Here is a 24,342-nt window from a genome sequence, read left to right as displayed (position 1 = left end):
CATTTTTACCCATCAGGGAAATGAAAACCAAACCTACATTGAGCTTCCATTTCACCAGAAGCGTGCCCACCATCAAGAACATTTCGGGGAGGAGGTGGAAGGACAGGTAATCAATACCAAGGTCTCTCACAAACTAAGAATCGAATTGTCATGTGGTCATCATACGAATCCCAGATGTGAACCCAAAACCAAAAGTCAGCGTGTGAGAGAGATTGCAGCAAGCCCATGTGTGCTGCAGCAACATTAACAGCAGTTGATTTCAGGGTTCAGTCTAAGTATCCAGCACTGGATGAAGGATAAAGAGAACTGGCAGAGACATCTCTCTGGCTGGACTGTCATCCAAAGTTCTTCTATAATGTTGGGGCATCCATCTTCATTCAGCCTACAGGCCTATAATATCTGGCCGACTTTTTTATGAAGCAGGAAATTTGAAAGACTGTTCCACTTACATTGGCCCTTTGTCAGTCAAGTTCTCCTGTGTCCTCCTGAATGCATGGCAGACTCATGCATGAAGCAGAAACTGTGAAGGATTCTCTCACCTTCTTTAGGCAAGTTCAGCAGTCATCTTTCTGTGGGTTCTGCATATCCAGTTTATATAGCATACTGTCAAGCAGTCTAGACAAGAACAGTTTCTTGTCCAAATTACTAGCCTTGTCTCATTGAAGGAGAATTCCATAATGAATTTCTTCAATGCCCATCAACCTCCCTGAAGCAGATTATGTTTCATTGTTGACAAAAGTCTAAGTGCCTAAAACATTTTAAATGCCATACTCTGTAGCTCTTTAAAGTGTTGAAGATTATCTAACTGAAACATATCTCTTTATGTCTAGAAAAACTAACTAATATGACAAGTTTGATTATTATAAATGGCTATCTATTAATCTGTATTTCTTAGCTATACTTTACATTTTAAATAAGCTACATAAACACAATACTTAAACAATAGAAGAAATATAACATATAACAAAATTGAACTTAAATTTGTATCAATAAACCAAAGTCCATACCGATGTAAAATATTTATTTCTATATCATATTCCCTTTTAAATGACAACAAACACTTTAAGAATCATTTTGGGAATTCAGGCATAGTTTTCTCCAAATTGCTTCCTGCTGTTTGTTTGGTAGTATATTTTTAGCGTTCATGCAGACCTTTCCAGGGATATTTTTTCATCACATCACATTAGCCTGGAAGGAATCTACAGGTTCTCATCATCTATGAAAACAAAAGCAAACCACCTTTCCCAAAGTAATATATGTTTAGATTCACATTTTGAAGTCAAGATACCATTACATTATATTAGTGGGTGTAACTTAGCAGCCCCCCAAATCAATTATCTCCCCTCTGTAGTCAGAAAGCTCAATAATAGATATAATCCAGACTCTCTGTGTATTTCTCATTTTTAAGTTGTTTTTAATTGCTCTATTACTTTTTAATATTTGTTTTATTATCTTTACTCCTTTATCTAGGTCTGTACTCTTTCTTCTCTCTCTTAAGCCATGTACATATGTCCATCACTGTGACCCATTCAGAGGTCTTTTTCATATCTTGTTGTGTATCTGTAATTATTTTATGACCTAGAGTTTATTTTGTCTTGTTTTGTTTTGAAATGCTAAGCAGGTGAGGCTAGGATTAAGGCTGCAGCTTTGCCTGTTGACTCTGCCAGTCCAATGTGTTAGAGGTATGTTCACTGTAACTGTGAACTATGCTCAGCTCCCAAGCTCCAGGGATACAGCAGGTCTATGTCACCATTAAGCAATCTGTAAAATGCTGCTAACAAACCCAGTTTAAGTGCTCTGTAGCAATACCTCCCAACAGAACCAGAGCCTCAAAATGTAACCAATACAATGTAAACAATCTAAAAGTATATTATAGTAGTTATATCAGCATCATGACATCATATAAACCAGGTGGATTCTTTGTTGTGGGGCCCCATCTTATTCCTGGAAGCTTCAAAGATTACTGCAGGAAAATCTACTGTTCATTGATGAAAAATTAAATATTATTCATATAGACATATACTCAATGAAAGATACAATACATATAAATTGTGCATGGAAAAAGTAAAATGTTTCCTTAAAATCTATCTTATTTCTGTCCCATACCACATGGCTCCTGACAAGAGACAGAAAATCTGAATTTTTCTTTTAACAACGTTCTTGGATTTAGAGAAGGATAGCCATTGTCCAACTCCAAAGCCAGTTAGTATCTTTAAGTAGAAATGTATACATGTCAAGATAATCAAATTTTACCATGCAGATTATACAGAATCATCAGTCTTACTTCTCTTTGTTTGGTAATTCTTTCTGAATAGCTATCTTTTCATCTTTAGGCATCTAGATGTCCAAGGTCTCTCAACTCTTTGAAGATGAGCATTTTTCTTCAAAGACAAAAACAGAACCGTGCCCCAACCCTTATGAGGTTTTCTTACAATCTATATGATTGTCACCTCTGTGGATGAGCTGTCATTTCTTTTTCTCAAGAGGATTCTCTTTTTTTTAACCAAAACTTTATTCATTTTGATGGTATCCATTGCTTTCCTTCTCCTGTGGAAACAAGAGTGAAATCCCTTCTCCAACATAGCACATCTACTGGTTTCTATTGTGAGGTCAACACATCCTTGAAATATACCAGCTGATTTAATTCTGAAGTTTTTTTCTACTGTCCAATGTCTCTCTGCTGATGTTGCTCCTTTCTCATTAGCATTTAGAAAATTCAAGGTTAATAAAGCATTATATAATCTATTTCTGGGGTTATTTTCCATCCCTTCATGTTTGTTTAGCATATCCTTTATAGTTCTATTTGATTTTTCTATAACTGCCTGACCTGCAGAAGTGTTTGATATACCTGTAATATGCTTTATATTATAATAAGTAAAGGACTGTTTCATCTTCATGGGCACATATGCTGGACCGTTGTCTCTCTTTATTTGTGCAGGTATGACCATCATGGCCATAACATCTAATAAATGCATGATTATTGAATCAGCCTTTTCTGAGCTCAAGGCAGTTGCCCATTGAAAACCTCAATAAGTGTAAATGGTATGGCATACATATTTTAATTTTCCAAATTCTGTAAAATGGAACACATCCATCTGCCAGATCTCAATTCTATGAGTATCCTTTGGATTAGTCTCTGAAGGTAATGGTGTTTGGTTATAGAAAGAGCAAGTAGTACATCTCTTTAAAATTTCCTTAGCTTGTTGCCATGTAATAAAAAATTCTTTCTTTAAACCTTTGCTATTGACATGATGTTTCTTATAAAATTCTGAGGCCTTCAGCACACTTCCAATAAATCAGTCAGTTTTTGCATTATCTTGAGCTATAGGACCTGGCAGGCCTGAATGGTGATGAGATTTTTGTTATATATATGAGACAAAGCCTATTCCTGATTATATCTTACACCTGAATTAATAAAGACAATTCTGTATTGTCTGATATAAATTTAGAAGCTTCAACATGCAAGACAACTCTTTCTGCATATTGTGAATCAGTAACTCTATTTAGAGGTTCTTTAAAATCCCTTAGTACCACAAGATAACAGATAATTATATCTTTTGAACAGAATTATAAGGGATTTGTTCTACTGTCTTAATTCTTCTGATTGTAACCTGCCTTTCCTGATTATTTGCACCAGTATAAAATGTACAGGCTCCAGTTATAGGTGCATCATGTACAGTTCAGGGAAGAATCCAAGTAGTTCTCTTTATAACGTTAAATCTATTGCTTTTGGGATAAGTGCTATTAATTCTCCCAAAAAATTAGCATAAGCTCATTGCCATGGTTCATTGTCTTCCCATAACTTTTTAATTTCATCAGTAGAAAAAAAGCACTACAATCTCTGCTGGGTATATTTCTGCTAGTTGTCGAAGTCTCAATTTTCCTTTTATAATTAATTCAGGGACTTTTTCCATATAAGTTTTTAATTTTTTACTTGGTTTATGTGGTAAAAAAGATCCATTTTAGCATAATATCATCTCTCTGCATTAAAATTTCTGTAGGGCAAATTCTAGAAAGTAATATGACTACAATACAATTAAGATTTGGATTAACTATATCTACATGTGCTTCTTGTAATTCCCTGGGAATATTTAAGTCTTTGTCACTATCTAAGGTTTTGTTTAAGTGAACTGTTAGATCAGGTTTTATCCTAACAGCCAATCGTAGACTGAAAATGTCTCCTAACAATCCTTGAAAGTCATTCAGTGTCCACAATCAGTCTCTCTTAATTTGTGTCTTTTGTGTTCTAATTTTCTATAAACCTATTTTGTAACCTAGGTAATTGACAGAGTGTCCTCTTTGTATTTTTTTTTTCAGGAGAAATTTGTAATCCCCATTTAGGCAAGACTTGCTTTACTTCTTCTAACATTCTTTCTAAAGTATCTGCATTTGAGTCTGATAACAAAATGTCATCATGTAATGGTAAATTATAGACTTAGGAAATTGTTTTCATATTATTTCCAATGACTGGCATACAAAGTTTTGGCACAGTGTGGGGCTATTGAGCATTACCTGTGAAAGGATGGTCCACTGGTATCTCCTAGTAGGCTGATAATTATTATAAGTATGATGTGGGATTAAAGGCGTGCGTTAATCCCAGCACTCGGGAGGCAGAGGCAGGCGGATCTCTGTGAGTTCGAGACCAGCCTGGTCTACAAGAGCTAGTTCCAGGACAGGCTCCAAAACCACAGAGAAACCCTGTCTCGAAAAACAAAAACAAAAACAAAACAAAACAAAAAAACAAAAAAAAAGTAGGGATTTCCCTCTATATGCTGTGATTACCATTAATGAAAAAAGAAACAGCTTTGGACCTATAGCAGGGCAGAACTTAGGTAGGTATGGAAAACTAAACTGAATGCTGGAAAAAAAGAAGGGTGGAATCAGAGAGAAGCCGGGTAGCCCACAGGGGACAGACACTGGGAACTTTACCCAATAAGCCACAGCCACATGGTGATACACAGATTAATGAAGCTAGGTTAAATGTAAGAGTTGGATAATAAGAAGCTAGAGCTAATGGGCCAAGCAGTATTTTCATTAATATAGTTTCTGTGTGATTATTTCAGTTCTAGGCATCCAAGATGAAGAAGCAGCCTGCTACTACATAAATAGGCACTGTAAAACCAAATATTTCTCTATCCTTTTCTTGTATAGGAATAGTGAAGAAACAATCTTTTAAATCAATAATTATAAGAGACCATCAATATCATAATAGAGAGGGCAGAGGAATTTCAAATTGTAGAGGACCTATAGGCTGAATAACCTTGCTAACAGCTCTTAGATCTGTCGCCATTCTCCATAATCCAGATTTCTTTTTAACAACAAATATAGGAGAATTCCAGGGCATTTAAAGGAAGAGAGAAAATGAAAGAAGCTGGAGAATTAAAGTCGCAAATTGTTAATAGATGGAAGAGAACAGAAGAGTTGTAGGTCATTCAGGTAACTGTTCTTCTGGCTGTGGGCCTGCTGCCCATGCCATTTGGCTAGACACAGACCCTCAAGAGTCTGTGGCTCCTCCCTGTCTTAACCTCAGACAAAATGGCAGCAATCATGCAGTTGCCCTTGGCAAAGATGGTGGCTGCCTACGTGCTGTAACTCTTTCTGTTTTTGTCCATTAGCTGAAGTTAGAAATGTCTATGGTTTTGCCAGCCTGTTTCCCACAGGTGAGGCAGAAGGATCAAGGATTCATCCACAAGATAATGGGGACCAAGGGCACGAAACACAAAGAACACAAAATCCAAAGGCACAAGGTAGAGATAGGGAGTCACCTGAGAGGCTCTAGGCGATGAGGGGAACCGTATCCGGAAAGGATCCACAGATCTGAGAAGCGTGCTAGGGCCCTAGGCACAAATAACTACGGCACCGCTCAGTGTGTGCAGTGCTAGGGCAAAGCCCAAACGCCTTGCTCATGAGAGGTGGCAGAGGTGATTGACAGCTAAAGCTGACTGGGAGGAGGGTATCTTACCATCGTAGCTGGGGTTGTGTGGAGAATGGCAGCAGACAGGGAGTTGGAAAGTGGGTGTTGTAGGTTTCCATCACCCAGAGCTTTGGCAAAAAAAAAACTAAACTCTGGCACTTCCGGGTTCCAGGGCCACATGTGTGCCATTAAGCACTCAGGCAATTTACATAGCCCTGGGGGCCCTCAAATCCTACATGACATCCATGCAGCATTTTTCCTCAGAGAATTGTTTTCTTTAGAGATGCCAACATTGCACACATTTTTATCCCACACAGAATATCCCCAAGAAAGGCATTTAACAGGACCTGACAGCATCATTAAAAGCAAAAGGAACAAGGTCCTGGAGGTGTGCAGTCTGCAGTGTGGAAACACTGGGACTTGGTCAAACCGTGGTGGTCACCATGCAGTCCACGCCTGTTGCTAATGTGTTTCTGAGCATTTGGTCTTTCCCTAATGGCAGATGGGTGAGAACAGAAGAACAGTGGAGGTCAGAGGTCAATGTGGGTGATTTATAGGATGCACGATACAGCTCTTACAAAGAAACTGACTGCAGCTATGCTGAGGGGGCATGATGCCCAATTTTCCAGGAATGGTGTTTGTTTTAAAAGTTAGCTATGTTCTAGAAGACATTCTTGGGAAAAAAACATATATTGCAAAAAAAAAAAAGTCTCCTCATTTTTTGGTAAAATAATTACTTCTTATTGAATTAAAGGACACCATCACAGTTATAATATAAAAGCACCACAAAGAGAAATACGGCACCTCAACAAGATTGACATAGAGGTTTACTGGAAGAGATCAGTGAAGGGGCAGTGTTATGGTTCTGTGCCCGAGCGACCTTGGCAGGTGAGAGACAGAGACAGCATGCAGACAGAGTTTACATGGGGAGTTTTATTGGAGGAAAGTAAGGGATTGAGAGAGGACAGGAAGAAAAGGGAGAGAGGAAGGGAGTGCAGAATGACTTCGTGGAAAGAGAGAGAAAGAAAGAGAGGCAAGGCAGAAAGATACAGAGAGAGAAACAGGAAGAGGAAGAAGAGAGAGAAGTAAGCAGAGTTTCACCTTTTAGGGCTAGGGTACTGCCTGTCCTGCACTCAGGTATGACACAGGAGGACACTCTGTCAGGTGACACATTGTGTCAGGATGTTAAGGGTTCCATAGCAGTCAGAAAAGGACTCATTTGCCTGCAGTTACAGCCATGGGGAAACTGAGCAAGAGAATAAAAATTTCAGGATTTCCCGGAACATATCACGATTCTCCAGTCTCTAAAATAACTCAGTTCTGTGGAGCCGCTTCTGCTGCTGTGGAGGACACCCTTTTCTCACAAAACAACAGACAAATAAACCAGTTCCCCGACTCCCAGAAACACCACTCTGAAGAAAAGCTGTTTTATTTTTCCTAGTCTTATAAAATGTTACTATTTAATCTATTTAATTTTGTTATTAGACATTATTATACAATTACATACTGTATTCTGGTTACTCGAAGCTCAGTATTGCCCTCTAGACATTACAAGTTCCTCCCCAGATTCATGACTTTTGGTTTTGCTTTGTGACACATTGACTTTCACCAGGACCACCTGGTACAAGGTTTTGGCAATAGCCATTTGGGGGACACTTTCCATCAAAACTATAGTAGATAAGTTTGTCTTAGTCTGAGCAATGAAAAACTGACTTTCTCTTGTATTTGCTCAAGTTTTTGAAGAGAAGTAAGAAGAAGGAAATGAACGGGACACTTGAAAGAAATTGTTTGTGGAAGGGAGCCGGGCACCTTCAGCTCCGGCGCCAGGCTTCCTGCGCGCTCCTGGATACCACCCCCCACCCCTTGCTCCATTCATCTCATCCTGTTGGCCCTGGATCATTGGGCTACTGGCGGCCCTGTTTAGTTGCTGAGGAATCCCATCTGGACGGGAACGGTTCCTGCTTCTACACTGAAGAGATATACCCAGAGAGTCAATCACAGCAAAGACTGGACCAAGACACCAGGCCTCTCCTGGCTCCATTTGAAGGAAGAGATGGGAAGGCGCCAATGCAAGAATTCCTCCAACAACCTGAAAGGCAACATGACACCACCAGAACCCAGGGATACCGAAATAAGAAGAATTGTACACCCTACTCCTGAAGAAATAGAAGAAATCGACTCAAAAGTGAACTATATGAAAATAATAGAGGACCTTTAACAGGAGGTGAAAAACTGCCATAAACAATGAGAGATTACAAACAAAAAGGTAGAGGAAATGAATAAATCGCTCAAAGACACGCAAGAAAACCAAGAGAAACAAGAAAAAGCAATCAAACAGGTTAGGGAAGCGGTTCAAGACATGAAGAATGAAATGGAAGCAATGAAGAAAGCACAAACTGAGGGAAGAATGGAGATGGAAAATCTGGGTAAACGAACAGGAACGACAGAGACAAGTACTAACAACAGATTACAAGAGATAGAAGAGAGAATATCAGACACTGAAGATACCATAGAGAAAATAAACACACTGATCAAAGAAAACAGCAAAACCAACAAATTCTCATCACAAAACATTCAGGAAATTTGGGACACAATAAACAGACCAAACCTAAGAATAATTGGAGTAGAAGAAGGAGAAGAAGTGAAGCTCAACGGTACAGAAAATATACTTAATAAAATTATAGAAGAAAACTTTCCCAACCTGAAGAAAGAGGTCCCTATGAAGGTTCAAGAAGCATACAGAACACCAAATAGGCTGGATCAAAAAAAAAATCCCCTCGCCATATAATAATCAAAACACAAAATATACAGAATAAAGAAAGAATATTAAGAGCTGCAAAGGAAAAAGGCCAAGTTACTTATAAAGGTAAACCTATCAGACTTACACCTGACTTCTCTATGGAAACCATGAAAGCCAGGAGGTCCTGGATAGATGTACTGCAAAAACTAAGAGATCATGGATGCAAGCCCAGACTACTATATCCAGCCAAGCTTTCGTTCACTATAAATGGAGAAAACAAAATTTTCCAGGATAAAAACAAATTTAAACAATACGTAGCCACAAATCCAGCCTTACTGAAAATTATAGAAGGGAAATCACTAACCAAGGAGTCCAACAATGCCCACATTAACTCACTCATCTAGAGACCTTTCACCAGCGCAACTCAAAGAAGGGAAACACACAAACCCTACTACTAAAAAAGTGACCGGAGTTAACAACCACTGGTCATTAATATCACTTAATGTCAATGGGCTCAACTCACCTATCAAAAGGCACAGGCTAAGAGATTGGATACGAAAACAGGATCCAACATTCTGCTGTCTACAAGAAACACACCTCAACCACAAAGACAGGCACCTACTCAGAGTAAAGGGCTGGGAAAAGGCTTATCAAGCAAATGGACCTAAGAAACAAGCAGGTGTGGCCATACTAATTTCTAACAAAGTTGACTTCAAACTTAAATCAATCAGAAGAGATGGAGAGGGACATTTTATACTCATAACAGGAACAATTCATCAGGATGAAGTCTCAATCCTGAATATCTACGCCCCTAAAATAAAAGCGCCCACGTATGTAAAAGAAACATTACTAAAACTCAAGGCAGCCATCAAACCACACACACTAATAGTAGGAGACTTCAACACTCCTCTCTCACCAATGGACAGGTCAATCAAACAGAAACCTAACAGAGAAATTAGAGAATTAATGGAAGTAATGAAGCAAATGGACTTAACAGACATCTATAGATTATTCCACCCAAGAGGAAAGAATATACCTTCTTCTCTGCAGCTCATGGAACCTTCTCGAAAATTGACCACATACTCGGTAGCAAAGCTAACTTACACAGTTACAAAAAAATATTAGTAACCACCTGCGTCTTATCAGATCACCATGGATTAAAGTTAGAATTCAACAACAATGCTACCCCCAGAAAGCCTACAAACTCATGGAAACTGAACAGTCAACTACTGAACCATACCTGGATTAAGGAAGAAATAAAGAAAGAAATTAAAGTCTTCCTTGAATTCAATGAAAATAAAGAAACAACATACTCGAACTTATGGGACACTATGAAAGCAGTGCTAAGAGGAAAGTTCATCGCACTAAGTGCCCACTTAAAGAAAACAGAGAAAGCCATATTGAAGACTTAACAGCCCACCTGAAAGCTCTAGAAAAAAAAGAAGCAGACTCACCTAGGAGGAGTAGAAGATTGGAAATAATCAAACTGAGGGCTGAAATCAACAAAATAGAAACACAGAAAACAATCCAAAGAATCAATGAAACAAAACGCTGGTTCCTGGAGAAAATCAACAAGATTGATAAACCCCTATCCAAACTAATCAAACGGCAGAGAGAGAATACGCAAATTAATAAGATTAGAAATGAAAAGGGGGACATAACCACAGACACAGAGGAAATTCAGAGAATCATCAAATCTTATTACAAAAGCCTGTACAACACAAAACTGGAAAATGTAAAAGAAATGGACACTTTTTTAGATAAATACCATTTACCAAAGTTAAACCAGGACCAGGTGAACAATCTAAACAAACCTGTTGGTCGCGAAGAATTAGAAGCTGTTATCAAAAACCTCCCTACCAAGAAAAGCCCAGGACCAGATGGTTTCAATGCAGAATTCTACCAGAACTTCCAAGAAGAGCTAATACCTATACTCCTTAATGTATTCCACAATATAGAAACAGAAGGGTCATTACCTAATTCCTTTTATGAAGCTACAGTTACTCTGATACGAAAACCACACAAAGACTCAACCAGGAAAGAGAATTACAGGCCAATCTCACTCATGAACATCGACGCAAAAATCCTCAACAAAATACTGGCAAACCGAATCCAAGAACACATCCGAAATATTATCCATTATGATCAAGTAGGCTTCATTCCTGAGATGCAGGGCTGGTTCAACATACGAAAATCTATCAATGTAATCCAGCATATAAATAAACTGAAAGAAAATAACTATATGATCATCTCATTAGATGCTGAAAAAGCATTCGACAAAATTCAACATCCATTTATGTTAAAAGTCTTGGAGAGATTAGGGATACAAGGGTCATACCTAAATATAATAAAAGCTATATACAGCAAGCCGACAGCTAACATCAAATTAAACGGAGAGAAACTCAAAGCCATCCCGCTTAACTCAGGAACACGACAAGGATGTCCACTCTCGCCATACCTCTTCAATATAGTGCTTGAAGTTCTAGCAATAGCAATAAGACAACATAATGGGATCAAGGGGATTCGAATTGGAAAGGAAGAAGTTAAACTTTCATTATTCGCAGATGATATGATAGTGTACTTAAGCGACCCCCAAAACTCCACCAAAGAACTTTTACAGCTGATAAACAGCTTTAGTAATGTGGCAGGATACAAGATCAACTCCAAAAAAATCAGTCGCCCTCTTATACACAAAGGATATGGAAGCAGAGAAGGAAATCAGAGAAGCTTCACCATTCACAATAGCCACAAACAGCATAAAATATCTTGGGGTAACTCTGACCAAGGATGTGAAAGATCTATTTGACAAGAATTTTAAGGCATTGAAGAAAGAAATTGAAGAGGATACCAAAAAATGGATCGATCTCCCTTGCTCTTGGATTGGGAGGATCAACATAGTAAAAATGGCAATTCTACCTAAGGCAATTTATAGATTCAATGCAATCCCCATCAAGATCCCATCAAAATTCTTCACAGATATGGAGAGGACAATAATCAACTTTATATGGAAAAACAAAAAACCCAGGATAGCCAAAACAATCCTATACAATAAAGGATCTTCTGGAGGCATTACCATCCCTGACTTCAAACTCTATTACAGAGCTACAGTAATGAAAACAGTGTGGTACTGGCATAAAAACAGAGAAGTCGACCAATGGAATCATATAGAAGACCCGGATTTTAACCCACAAACCTATGAACACCTCATTTTTGATAAAGGAGCTAAAAGTGTACAATGGAAGAAAGAAAGCATCTTTAACAAATGGTGCTGGCACAACTGGATGTCAAACTGTAGAAGAATGAAAATAGACCCACATCTTTCACCGTGCACAAAACTCAAGTCCAAATGGATTAAAGACCTCAATATCAGCCCGAACACACTGAAAAGGATAGAAGAGAAAGTGGGAAATACCCTGCAGCGGATGGGCACGGGGGATCGCTTCCTGTGTATAGCCCCAGAAGCGCAGACATTGGGGGCAGCATTGAATGGATGGGACCTACTAAGGCTGAGAGGCTTCTGTAAAGCAAAGGACACTGTCACTAAGACACAGGGGCAGCCTACTGCCTGGGAGAAGATCTTCACCAACCCCGCAACAGACAAAGGTCTGATCTCCAGAATATATAGAGAACTCAAGAAACTAGACTTTGAAATGCTAATTAACCCAATTAAAAAATGGGGCACTGATCTGAACAGAGAGTTCTCAGCAGAGGAGGTTCAAATGGCCAGAAGACACTTAAGGTCATGCTCAACTTCCTTGGCGATCAGGGAGATGCAGGTCAAAACGGCTTTGAGGTATCATCTTACACCTGTCAGGGTGGCTAAAGTCAAAAATACCAACGATGACCTTTGCTGGAGAGGCTGTGGAGGAAGGGGTACCCTCATCCATTGTTGGTGGGGGTGCGATCTTGTGCAGCCACTATGGAGGTCAGTGTTTCGGTTTTTCGGGAAATTCGGGATCGACCTGCCCCTGGACCCAGCAATACCACTCTTGGGAATATACCCAAGAGATGCCCTATCATATGACAAAAAGCATTTGTTCAACTATGTTCATGGCAGTGTTATTTGTAATGGCCAGAACCTGGAAACAACCTAGATGCCCTTCAATGGAAGAATGGATGAAGAAAGTGTGGAATATATACACACTAGAGTACTACGCTGCGGTAAAAAACGGTGACTTCTCGAATTTTGCATGCGGATGGATGGAGATAGAGAGCACTATCCTGAGTGAGGTATCCCAGACCCAAAAAAGATGAACATGGGATGTACTCACTCATTATTGGTTTCTAGCCATAGATAAGGGTCATGGAGTCTACAGTAGGTGAATCTAAAGAAGCTGGGTAGGATGGGGAACCCAAGGAAAAACATGTGATTATCCTCTTGGCTAGGGGTAGTGGACGAAATTGCCGGGGAGAGGGTTGGGATCTTGTGGGTGGGGTGGGATGGGGGTAGGGGGAGATGGGGAGAGGGAAGTTAGAAGGGAAGGAGGTCGGGCCTTGGGAAAACAGGAGGATTGGGATGGAGGAGGGTTGGACAGGGGAGCACGGGACCACAATTCTTAGTTAAGGGAGCCACTTTAGGGATGGCAAGAGACCTGACCCTAGAGGGGCTCCCAGGTGCCCAAGCCGGGGTCCCCGGTTGGTTCCTTGGGCAGTTGAGGATAGGGAACCTGAAATGACCCTATCCTAGAGCAATACTGACGAATATCTTGCATATCATCATGGAGCCTTCATCTGGTGATGGATGGAGATAGACACAGAGACCCACACTGGAGCACTGGACTGAGCTCCCAAGGTCCCAATGAGGAGCAGGGGGAGGGAGAACATGAGCAAAGAAGTCGGGACCACGAGGGATGCTCCCACCCACTGAGACAGTGGAGCTGATCTATTGGGAGCTCACCAAGTCCAGCTGGACTGTGACTGAAAAAGCATGGGATGGAACTGGACCCTCTGAACATGGCGAACAATGAGGGCTGATGAGACGCAAAGGACAATGGCACGGGGGTTTGATCCTACGTAATGTGCTGGCTTTGTGGGAGCCTAGCCAGTTTGGATGTTCACCTCCCTAGATATGGACGGAGGGGGGAGGTCCTAGGTCTTACCATAGGGCAGAAAACCCTGACTGCTCTTTGGACTGGAGAGGGAGGGGGAGGGGAGTGGGGGAGGGGGAGAAGGGTGGGAGGAGGGGGCGTAGGGTGGGAGGAGGGGGAGGGAAATGGGAGGCTGAAAGGAGGTGGAAACTTGTTTTTTTTTCTCCTTTTCTCAATAAAAAAAATAAATAAATAAAAGAAGAATAAAAAAAAAGAAATTGTTTGTGGTTTACATCGGGGCTAATAAACCCCAGGACTTCCACACGGCTTTCTCCGTGGGATTTGGAAGCACATATGGGGTAGTTGGCCGGACTGCCCCGCTCTGGTCACCTGGAGTGACTCTGCTCTGGGTACCCTGTGAACGTCTCTATCAAACTTGTTTTTGGAAAACATACATTAAAATAAATGTATTTTAATACAGTTCAAACATACATATGCAGGACACCAAGGCAACCAGATAATAAGAGGTAATTTGCTTTAAGGCCCCCAACTGGAAATAGCTTGAATTCCCAGGTCTCCTTGCACACAGTTGCTGGGGGAGGCACTTAGGTAACTGTGGCTGTGCCAGGGTTGTAGGCACAGATAATGGGAATGCACACATTCCTCCTATTTCTGAAGACATGTCTTTGTGGGTTCATGCTATAAATAAGTTAATAATAACACTATTGATCATAGGACTGGATTTGAAACCAAAATCATCTTAAGGACAAACCCCTGTGGCAGCCAACCACGGCTAAATAAAACTTGCATCTTTTTCAGTTCTCCATTTAGAAAGATTCTGCTTCAGGGGAGACAGCCCTGTGTCTCTGGTTGTCCTCAGACTGCATGGACTCCAGGGGGCAGGAACGGATCCCTCCAGCTCTCCTGTGCTAACCAGGCAGCAAGAACAGGAGGCCAACAGTGTGGTGAGCTGAACTTCTAACAGCAACACACAGAATACTGGGACTCTGCTCATTTAGAGCCCAATGATAATTCCTCCGTACAAGTTAGTTCACCTTGAAAATCACACATTAAGAACCGTTGTTTGTTCATAAATGGAAGTCTGTGCTTCATGTAAACAGCTGATTTCTAGACTGTTTCTCTTTACTAAATAAGTATGAAATAACAGAGTAAAGAGTGTTCACCTGAAAGACACACCCTCCAGGAGCCCCTTCAAGTCACAGCCACTTAATAACAATAAAGAAAGTGAACACAGGGAACCGAGCAGGACGCAGACCACGGGAGACTTGAGGACCAGGATGTTGCACAGGTTTCTGGATGCTCTGAAAACACCATTGCAAAGGCAACATGGCTGGGGGGAGGTCATGTCAGATTACAGTCCCACATCACAGTCCATCAGTGCAGAAAGTCAGGGCAGGAGCCCCAGCAGGGCAGCAACCTAGAGGAAGGAGCTGATGCAGAGGCCATTTCATGGTGATGCTCACTGGCTTGTTCCTCATGGCTTGCTCAGCCTGTTTTGTTATACAGCTCACAGAACCACCTGCCCAAGTATGGCACTGCACACAATGGACTGGACCCTCTCACATCCATTATCTATCAAGAAATTGTTCTACAGTTTTGCCCACCGGCCATTTTAATGAGGGCACTTCGCAAATAAAATTCCCTTTTAACAGATGGCCCTAGTTTGTGTCAAGTTGACATAAAAATTAGACAGCACTCTAAACAAAGACATCTGGTCCCCAGAAGACAGGTGACAGTTGCAGGAGGTTCAGTGGCCCTCAGGTTTCTAGCAGAGTTGAGCCCCTGCTCAGTGCTACAGGTGAAACTCTGTCTAAGAAAGAAATAGAGGGGGGGGGGGGAAGGGAGGGAGAGAAGGAGGGAGGGAGGGAGGAAGGAAGGAAGGAAGGAAGGAAGGAAGGCGATATTTGTGCAAAACAAGGGTGAACCACCCACTCTCCTATTCCACACACAACAATCAAACATTTGTGTACAGGTCACATATTAAACCCTGAAGAAACCCCGTGTTTGAACGACATTTAGAAGACAGCTGGATTAAACAGCCGGGCCCATGACTTGCTGAGCCTGTCATCCTGTAAACACTTCCTACAGCAGTGGTCTGAGAACAGTGCTTCCTAGTGTTTGCTCTTCTACCACAGACAGCGCCCATTGCTGGCACTTGAAGTAAAGCTGATATGTGTCCCCTGGGCGGTCCTTACACTCTTGGGTTTTGTTTCCCGAAAGTGATCACAGAAGCACTGTTTGCTTTAACCTGACTCATCTTTTGCAACACAGCTTAATCATTTTACAGGTTTTCTTTGAAAATAAATGAGATAGCTATTTGGATGGCAGTGTGGATGTTTTCCATTTTGATGCTCTGTATAAAAGGAACACTACTGTTAGTGAAATAGTGCATAGAATTTTTCTTCCCACTCCTTTTTCTTTGACAAATTCACGATTAAGCTACTGTTAAATATAACCTTACTAATATGGTAAGGATGCCATTGTGAGTGTGACCAAATTACTGTCTTACAGGACTGTGTTTAGACATCTCTGCATTATCATCATCAACACTGTTATCATTAGTATTATTGTAGACAGGGTCTCATGTCACCAAGGTTGGTCTCAAACACATTAGTGGCTGAAGATGACCTACAGTTTCCAATCCTCCTGCCTCTACCTCCCTAGTGCTGTGACTACAGGTGTACTCTATCACACCTGACAGACGTGTGAGGCTGGGGCACATCACAGGCCTTGAGCAAGTGAATTACCAACTGAAATACATATCCAGCTCCTGGACATTTCTTTTGTTACCTTGAAATACAGCACACATCATATACAAATGTACAAATGATTGACAAAAGAAAATCTAAATGAATTTTCTAATGAACATAACATAAAATAAATTTAATGAAACTTCTAAAAATTATCTTTTGCTTAAATTTACTTAATTGGAAATGAGTCATGAAAATCAACTTGTGAGATGTAGTTGGACTTGCTCCAATCCCAGCACTCCAGAAGCACAAGACTGTCATCTCCATGGGTTCAAGGCCAGCCAGATCTACAGTGTATTCCAGGACAATCAAGGCTATATAGAGACATCCTGTCTCCAAAACCAAAAACTGATTTAAAAAAGAAGAAAATCAGCTGTCACTGGAAATACTATTAACTCTGCTCATACTGACCTCCTGTATTAAACTGTAGAAACCCTCACAGGAGCATGGAGGTATAAAGTGAGGCCTTCTATGACTGCATGCAAACTCTGGGGAGGGACAAGTGGATTCACAGACTCACATCCCTGTAAGCACTGAGTGTCTACTGGCTAGGGAATCAGAGGAGCATCGCTTCAGGGTTTCCAGGCCAACACAACCCTTTTCTATCTACTGAACTGCTTCTTCTCTAGACTGCGATGGACCCTGAATCTAGTCCTTATATACATACATACAGCTATACGTCTTTCTCTGTCCATCCATCCATCCGTCCATCCATCTACTGTCTGTCTGTCTGTCTGTCATCTATCTTTTATTTATTAGGTTTTCCAAGAGAGGGTTTCTCTGTGAACCCTTGCCTGTCCTGGAACTTGTTCTGTATTCCAGGCTGGTCGTGAACTCACTGAAATCTGCCTGCCTCTGCCTCCTGAGTGTTGGACTTAAAAGCCGGCCAAACTCATTCTAAAACCATCCATTTAAAATGAAATCCAGGTGAGTCTTCCTTCAATCTCAGAGACAAATGACACCTGCCAGAATCAAGTTTGAAGGTAGCAGGGTGTCAGCACAAAGGACCTGGCCAAGAGAAGAAAGTCAGAGGAAAGCAGCTCCTGGCTCCCAGTGCTGAGCCTTCCTGCACTGTGGCAAGCACCCAGGTTAGGACCTTTTACATGTACTCATAAAAACAAGTCCCTGGGTCTAAGTTGATGTCAACCACCCCTGTCTTTATTACTGGAGATGACAGGATGTTAAAACATGTTTTGTGTTCATTAAAACACCCTCATGTGCCCATTCCTGATTTTAACTTTCTCACTCAGAGATCTTTTTCTCTGACATTAATAATTAACCAGAAAACTAATTTACCCAAACTCTTCAACCCAGTTTACTTAAAAGTAGCTTCAAGAAGGTCGGGCTCATGGGTTTATGCCACTTCCAGCCATGGGCCTTTTGGGAGCACTTTGCTTTTTAATTTTCCTGGGCAAAACTTGGGGACAGGAACAAACGTAAGTAAAATGAGCCATCTTCACTTTCCTGGGTGTCTTACCTGTGGTAAATGGAAAGGAGACTCGGGGTTGAAATGATTCGACAATAACTGTCTGTTCCTGATATAATGAGTGGGTAGTCTCAGCTGACCATGAGAGCCGTGGGCACGTTTGTATTTGGTGAGCAGCTAACAACACAACTGATCCCACGGGATGGCTACCTGTAACAATGACAGAGATGATTATTCATTTCCTAGTCGGCAGAAGTGCAGAGTAAAACCAAGATAATCAATTATATTGGCAGTTTTTACCTACTTGTAATCCCTTCCTTATTTATGGTGCTATTCTGGGCAAATATCTTAGGATTGGAAATTAAGCGAATGCTTCCTCACTGAACTTATTCTTCTCTGTTGTTTGTTTTAAGATGAGGTTTCACCATGTTGTCTAGGCTGGACTCAGATCATATGCCCACGTGAACCTATGCCTTCTGTCCCCTCCTAGCTGGTACTCTAGGCCTTTGTTAGTAAGTAGAGCCTGCTCAGTCCACATATGACAGGAAATCCAGACAGAAGTCACTGGCCAAAGGTCACACTGTTAGGGAGAGAGGACTTTTACTATGGTCTCCTGGTTATCACATCAATTCCCCCTTCTTTGTCACAAATGCGTCTGTGCAAATACAAGTGTAAAAGAAACGTGCACTGATACCATAAGCTTGCACACGCGTCTACTCTGAGATTTCACTGCAAGGCCACACTCACCCCACTACCTTAGCTACCTTTATTACTCTGTTTCGACAGACAAGCAATTGCAGATCAGGAACTTCCAGATTAAACCCCAGGACCTGGACTCTCATGATTCTTGTCCAGGGGTATTAAGAGTTCTCCTGCTCTACCCCATTGGCCCATGCTATGAAAGTCTTTCCTGTCTCTGATACCATGAGGAAGTGTGCCATGGACAGCACAGTAGTTGATCACTTTGATTGATTCAGCACAATTTTTTGATTCTCATACTAGTTAGGTTTCTGCCACTGTGACAAAATACTGGACAAGGCCACTTACAAGAGGAATTAATTGTGCTCAGATGTCAGAGGTTTTAGCCCACCACCCCAGGAAGGGTGTGACAGCCAGGACAGCTCCTATGGGGCAGCTCGGGAGTGGAAAGAGAATGCTTGCTCTCAAGCTCAACTCCCCTGAAACCCCGAACCCCATTGCACGTGGTGATCTAAGGGACGTTGTCCTTATCCACATTCATGCGGATGACATCCCTAGTTAACCCTCCCTGCAACCAGCATAGGCACAGCTGGCCAGATGTAATTACTAAGCTCTGAGGCATTTTAAGTCTAAGAAAGAGGACAATCAAGTCATCCGTCATAACACCATCTTTGTAGTGAGTTCTGAGGGTGGGAGAAGATGTTTCTAGAGCTTGAATTCTATCTGAAGAATCAGATAATGAATGTGTGAGCCTATGAAAATTAATGAACCAATAGAGTGAATGAGCCAATTACAGACAAATACATAAGAAGTCAGTTTCCGGAAAGTGAAGAAAGCAGCGGGAGAGCACAGAGACGTAAGACCCGTGTTTATGACTATGGACTGATAAGGTTCTCTGTCAATGGTGATGTGCATATAGAGCCTGGAGGAAAAGAGGGGATGCCGTGCACATGTCTGCAGAGAAAACAGAAACAACCCAGTGATACCTTCCTGGGCAAGCTCAGCGGCCTGAGCTTCTGAGAGTGCAGAGAAAATACACAAGATGAAATTTCCTCACCTGTGCAGACTGCATGACTGATGTCCCAATACGGACCAAAGTTCATCTGAAGGGAAGCTCCACAGCCAGCATTTAAAAATATGTATTTATTTGTGTACAGACAGGGGTAGGCGTGCCCACTACACCGCAGATGTGGGGAGATCAAAGCGCACCTTCTAAGAGTCAGTTCTCACCCCCTACGATGTGGGTTTCAGGGATCAAACTCAGGCCATTGTTCTTGGTGCCTTTACATCTCGATTACTGCCTTTCTAAATGGACACCAACCTCTTAGCTGTTGCTAAGGTTCAATTACAACCTGTTTCATGCTGGAAAAGTTAAGTTTTCCATCATAATAAATTTTGACTTTCAAAATATAATTTTTGTTTGAGTTTTTTTTTTTTTTTTTGAAACACAATGTTTCTCTGTGTAGCCCTGCCTGTTCTAGAACTAACTCTGTAGACCAGGCTGGCCTCAAACTCAGAGAAACACCTTCCTCTACCTCCTGCATTTGGGATTAAAGGTATATGCCACCACCATCAGGCTTAAAATACGTTTTAAAGTTAATCTTGAGTGAAAGAAAAAATACCAGAAGTGTAAGAAAACCTAAAAAACTAACAACCTGTTTCTTTTACTGTTTCAACAGCTACGTCATTTCAGCACCCAAAGTCTTCCAGGTCGGAGCATCTGAAAATGTTGTAATTCAAGCTCATGGCTACACTGAAGCATTCGATGCAACAATCTCTATAAGAAGTTATCCCGATAAAAAAGTGACCTTCTCTTCAGGCTATGTTAATTTATCTCCAGAAAATAAATTCCAAAACTCAGCAATGTTAACAGTATGTATTTATTCTTCATTTCTTTACATGTTTTTGGGAAATTTGTGCAAAGGTTGAGCCTTGGTAAAACTGCAGTCGTTACTGTTGCTCCATAGCTGTGTGGTTGTGAGATGGTAACAAGGGGAGTGATGAGTGAAACCCCAAACTCTGTGCAGAAAATTACATTTGATTTTAAGCCAAGTGTGCCATGCCCACATCCTTAAAAATAAACTCCTCTCTGTGGCAACATTTGGAGATGAACAGGAAATATCTTGAGGGGAAATTAGAAAAGGGAACTGCTAACTGAATGTGCACACGGGCTGTTGAGTATTTGCTAAAGCTCACTCTTCTCCAGTTGTACACAGAGTTCCCATGCTGGGGGACTGCTGACTGCTGCAGCCAGCAACTCTCTCTGGAAACACACAAGGGATAGAAAGGATAAACTGGTCAAATAATTGTCATTCATGGAGACATTTTGGTTCAGATTGGTTAGAAGCTTTTTTATTTTGAGCATGTTCATTGTGGGTAATGATGGGTTCCATGAAGTCAATTTTTTTTATTTTTTCCTCCTTTTTATTGATTTTTATTGAGCTCTACATTTTTCTCTGCTCCCCTCCCTTCCTCTTCCCTCCCCTTCAGTCCTCTCCCAATGGACCCAGGCTTCTAATTTACTTAGGAGATCTTGTCTTTTTCTACTTACCATGTAGATTAGATCTACATAAGTCTCTATTAGTGTCCTCGTTGTATAATTCTCTGGGATTGTGGTTTGCTGGATGGCTTTCTTTTATTTATGTTTAAAAACCACCTATGAGTGAGTACATGTGATGATTGTCTTTCTGTATCTGGGTTACCTCACTCAAAATAATGTTCTCTAGTTCTATCCATTTTCCTGCAAAATTCAAGATGTCATTATTTTTTTCTGCTGTGTAGTACTCCACTGTGTAAATGTACCACATTTTTCTTATCCATTTTCATTTGAGGGGCATTTAGGTTGTTTCCAGGTTCTGGCTATGACAAACAAAGCTGCTATGAACATAGTTGAGCACATGTCCTTGTGGCACGATTGAATATCCTTTGGATATATACCCAAAAGTGGTGTTACTGGGTCTTGAGGAAGATTGCTTCCTATTTTTCTGAGAAATCACCACACTGACATCAAAGGGGTTGTACCAGCTTGCATTCCCACCAGTAATGCAGAAGTGTTCCCTTTTCCTCACAACCTCTCCAGCATAAGTTGTCATCAGTGTTTTTTATCTTGGCCATTCTTACAGGTGTATTATGGAATCTCAGAGTTGTTTTGATTGGCATTTCTCTGATGACTAAGGGTGTTGAACACTTCCTTAAGTGTCTTTCAGCCATTTTAGATTCATCTGTTGAAGGTTCTCTGTTTGGGTGTGTACTCCATTTTTTTATTGGATTATGTGATCTTCTGATGACCAATTTCTTGAGTTCTTTGTATATTTTGGAGATCAGACCTCTGTCTGATTTGGGGTTAGCAAAGATCTTTTCCAATTCTGTAGGCTGTCATTTTGTCTTGTCCATATCCTTTGCTTTTCAGAAGCTTTTCAGTTTCAGGAGGTCCCATTTATTAATTGTTTCTCTCAGTGTCTATGCTGCTGGGGTTCTATTTAGGAAGTGATCTCCTGTGCCAATGTGTTCAAGTGTACTTCCCACTTTCTCTTCTATAAGGTTCAGTATGGCTGGCTTTATGTTGAGGTCTTTGGTCCATTTGGACTTGAGTTTTGTGCATGGTGATAGATATGGGTCTATTTTCATTCTTCTACATGTTGATATCCAGCTATGCCAGCACCATTTGTTAAATATATGCTTTTTTTTTCCATTTGATATTTATTGCTTCTTTGTCAAATCAGGTGTTCGAAGGTGGAATGGGTTTGCTGTGAGTCCCCGGCAGCTTGCTGCGAGGACCCCGGTGGGTCCTGGGATGGTTCAAGTCCCCGGCAGTGGGCAGTGGAAGCAGCCAGTCCTAGGCAGGGACTGCACACGAGAGCACGTGGCCGGAAGGTGGCTAGTCCCCAGCAAGCCATGTGGGTGACTGGCTGTTCCCCAGCGAGCCATGTGGGCAGCAGCGGGTGGGAGGCAGGCAGATAGGCACACCATACAGAGTAAAGTTGGACATTCATTAGGTGGGTTATGAAGGGGAAGGAAAAAGTTGAGAAGAGGACGGGGGGGGGAGAAGTGGGGAAAGGCAGAAGTTGCCTCTTCCCAATAGAGAGAGGGGAAGAGAGAGAGAGGCTAAGGCCGCAAGCAGGAAGGGAGTGGACATAGATTTTTCTTAAAGAGACAGAACATTACATTCTTTTTTTTTTATTATAATTTTTTTTATTAAGAAAAGAAGAAAAAAACATAAACAAAAAACAAGTTTCCACCTCCTCCCAGCCTCCCATTTCCCTCCCCCTCCTTCCACCCTTCTCCCCCTCCTCCCACCCTTCTCCCCCTCCCCCCACTCCTCTCCCCCTCCCTCTCCAGTCCACAGAGCAGTCCGGGTTCCCTGCCCTGTGGTAAGTCCTAGGTCCTCCCCCCTCCGTCCATATCTAGGAAGGTGAACATCCAAACTGGCTAGGCTTCCACAAAGCCAGCACATTAAGTAGGATCAAAACCCCTTGCCATTGTCCTAGAACATTACATTCTTATCTCCCGCTTTTTAATTATAAAAAAGAGATAAGAACATTACATTCTTATCTCTTTTTTATAATTAAAAAGTGGGAGACTTGGCACCACAGGTTAAAGGAATTGTATTGGCGGATTCTCAAGGCTACTTCCTGCTTATTTGTGGGCATCATCTTTGGGGGGAACCTGAGAAGGCTGGGTGCTGGTCACATCCTGGCATAGTTGGTCTCTTTACTCCTGTCTGGTGTTTGTGGTATGGAGATGTCTGGTGTCTCTTACACCTGTTTAAGGTATTGGCAGAACAGAGGACAAAGTTAAGTTAAGGAAAAAAATTAGGACCCAGGAATTGAGGGGGATATATCTGACCTGTTTAAGGTGGATCCTTCAATTCGACTCCCTGGAACTCATAAGAATTCTTTGGGTTTGTGAAAACATAAGTTTTATTTATGTCAGAATGACTGAGACAGATATTTTTACACAATGAAAATTTATTTTTAAGACTATGGAAGGCATCATGAGAGAGAAATTTGATCTGAAATTTGTTTGGTGAAGTTGTCCTTTTAAATTGACAAAACCTTTCAGCTGTCAAACTGCATCAGAGATCTTTGAGAAGGATAAAATTTTACTTGAGTTACTGATTAAAAAATGAAAGAGAACTTACTTGGTTGGCACTCAGAGCTACTCCTCAGGGTCCTCCATGGTCACTGAAAGTTGCATTTGCCTTTTGCTGTTTAGCACAGGGCCTACCAGGCTCCAGAAGATCCTGTGGGCTGAGAAGTCTGTAGGAAGACAAGCCTACCATGACCTGAGCAGCTAGGCTGTCGATTCCAGGGATTCTGTCCATATCTGGAGATCTTCAGTTTAGATGAAAGGAAGTTTTTCCCAGTGGTCAGCGCTTGGCAGTTGAAGTGAATTACAGATGGACATTGCTGTATGCCCATTTGTCTCCTGTCTTCTTTGGAGGAAGTAGAGTGCTGCTTCTAGGAGCCAACCTGTCTCTTTTTGTTATGAAAAGTTTTTAATGATTAAATACCTAAATGCCATATTCCCCAGATCTCTGAGCAGTTGAGAGCTGTTTATTAGGTATAACTACAGTATAGAATCTGCCTGGAGCTTGACCACATTGGCTCTCAAATTAACAGGTAAGAATTACACTCGTAAAAAGACAGAAAGAAGAAAAAACTGCTTGCAATAGAAGGTTAAAGGCAGAACTGACAATAGTAGAGTATAGCTTAATATATTTTAAATGAGGGTTGGATTAAATATAAAGTATTTTTGTAGGAAAC

General features: G+C 41.2%; 1 protein-coding gene across 1 annotated transcript in view; it reads left to right on the top strand.

Moving 5' to 3' along the window:
• Positions 1 to 17,797: 17,797 nt before the first annotated feature.
• Positions 17,798 to 24,342, top strand: part of LOC121462708 (complement C5-like) — a 103,586-nt gene continuing 97,041 nt past the window's right edge. The window contains exons 1-2 of the mRNA XM_041674536.1: positions 17,798 to 17,888; positions 20,257 to 20,449. Coding sequence (XP_041530470.1) covers positions 17,809 to 17,888; positions 20,257 to 20,449 — 273 coding nt within the window. The 5' untranslated portion in view covers positions 17,798 to 17,808. The remainder of the gene's footprint in view (positions 17,889 to 20,256; positions 20,450 to 24,342) is intronic.

The sequence above is a fragment of the Microtus oregoni genome, unplaced genomic scaffold (genome assembly GCF_018167655.1).
Source record: "Microtus oregoni isolate MIOR12 unplaced genomic scaffold, Mior012 000025F_ref0000491, whole genome shotgun sequence".
In the NCBI taxonomy this organism is placed as follows: domain Eukaryota; kingdom Metazoa; phylum Chordata; class Mammalia; order Rodentia; family Cricetidae; genus Microtus; species Microtus oregoni.
Note: the sequence above shows the minus strand (reverse complement) of the source record. Positions and strands in the feature narration are given on the sequence as shown.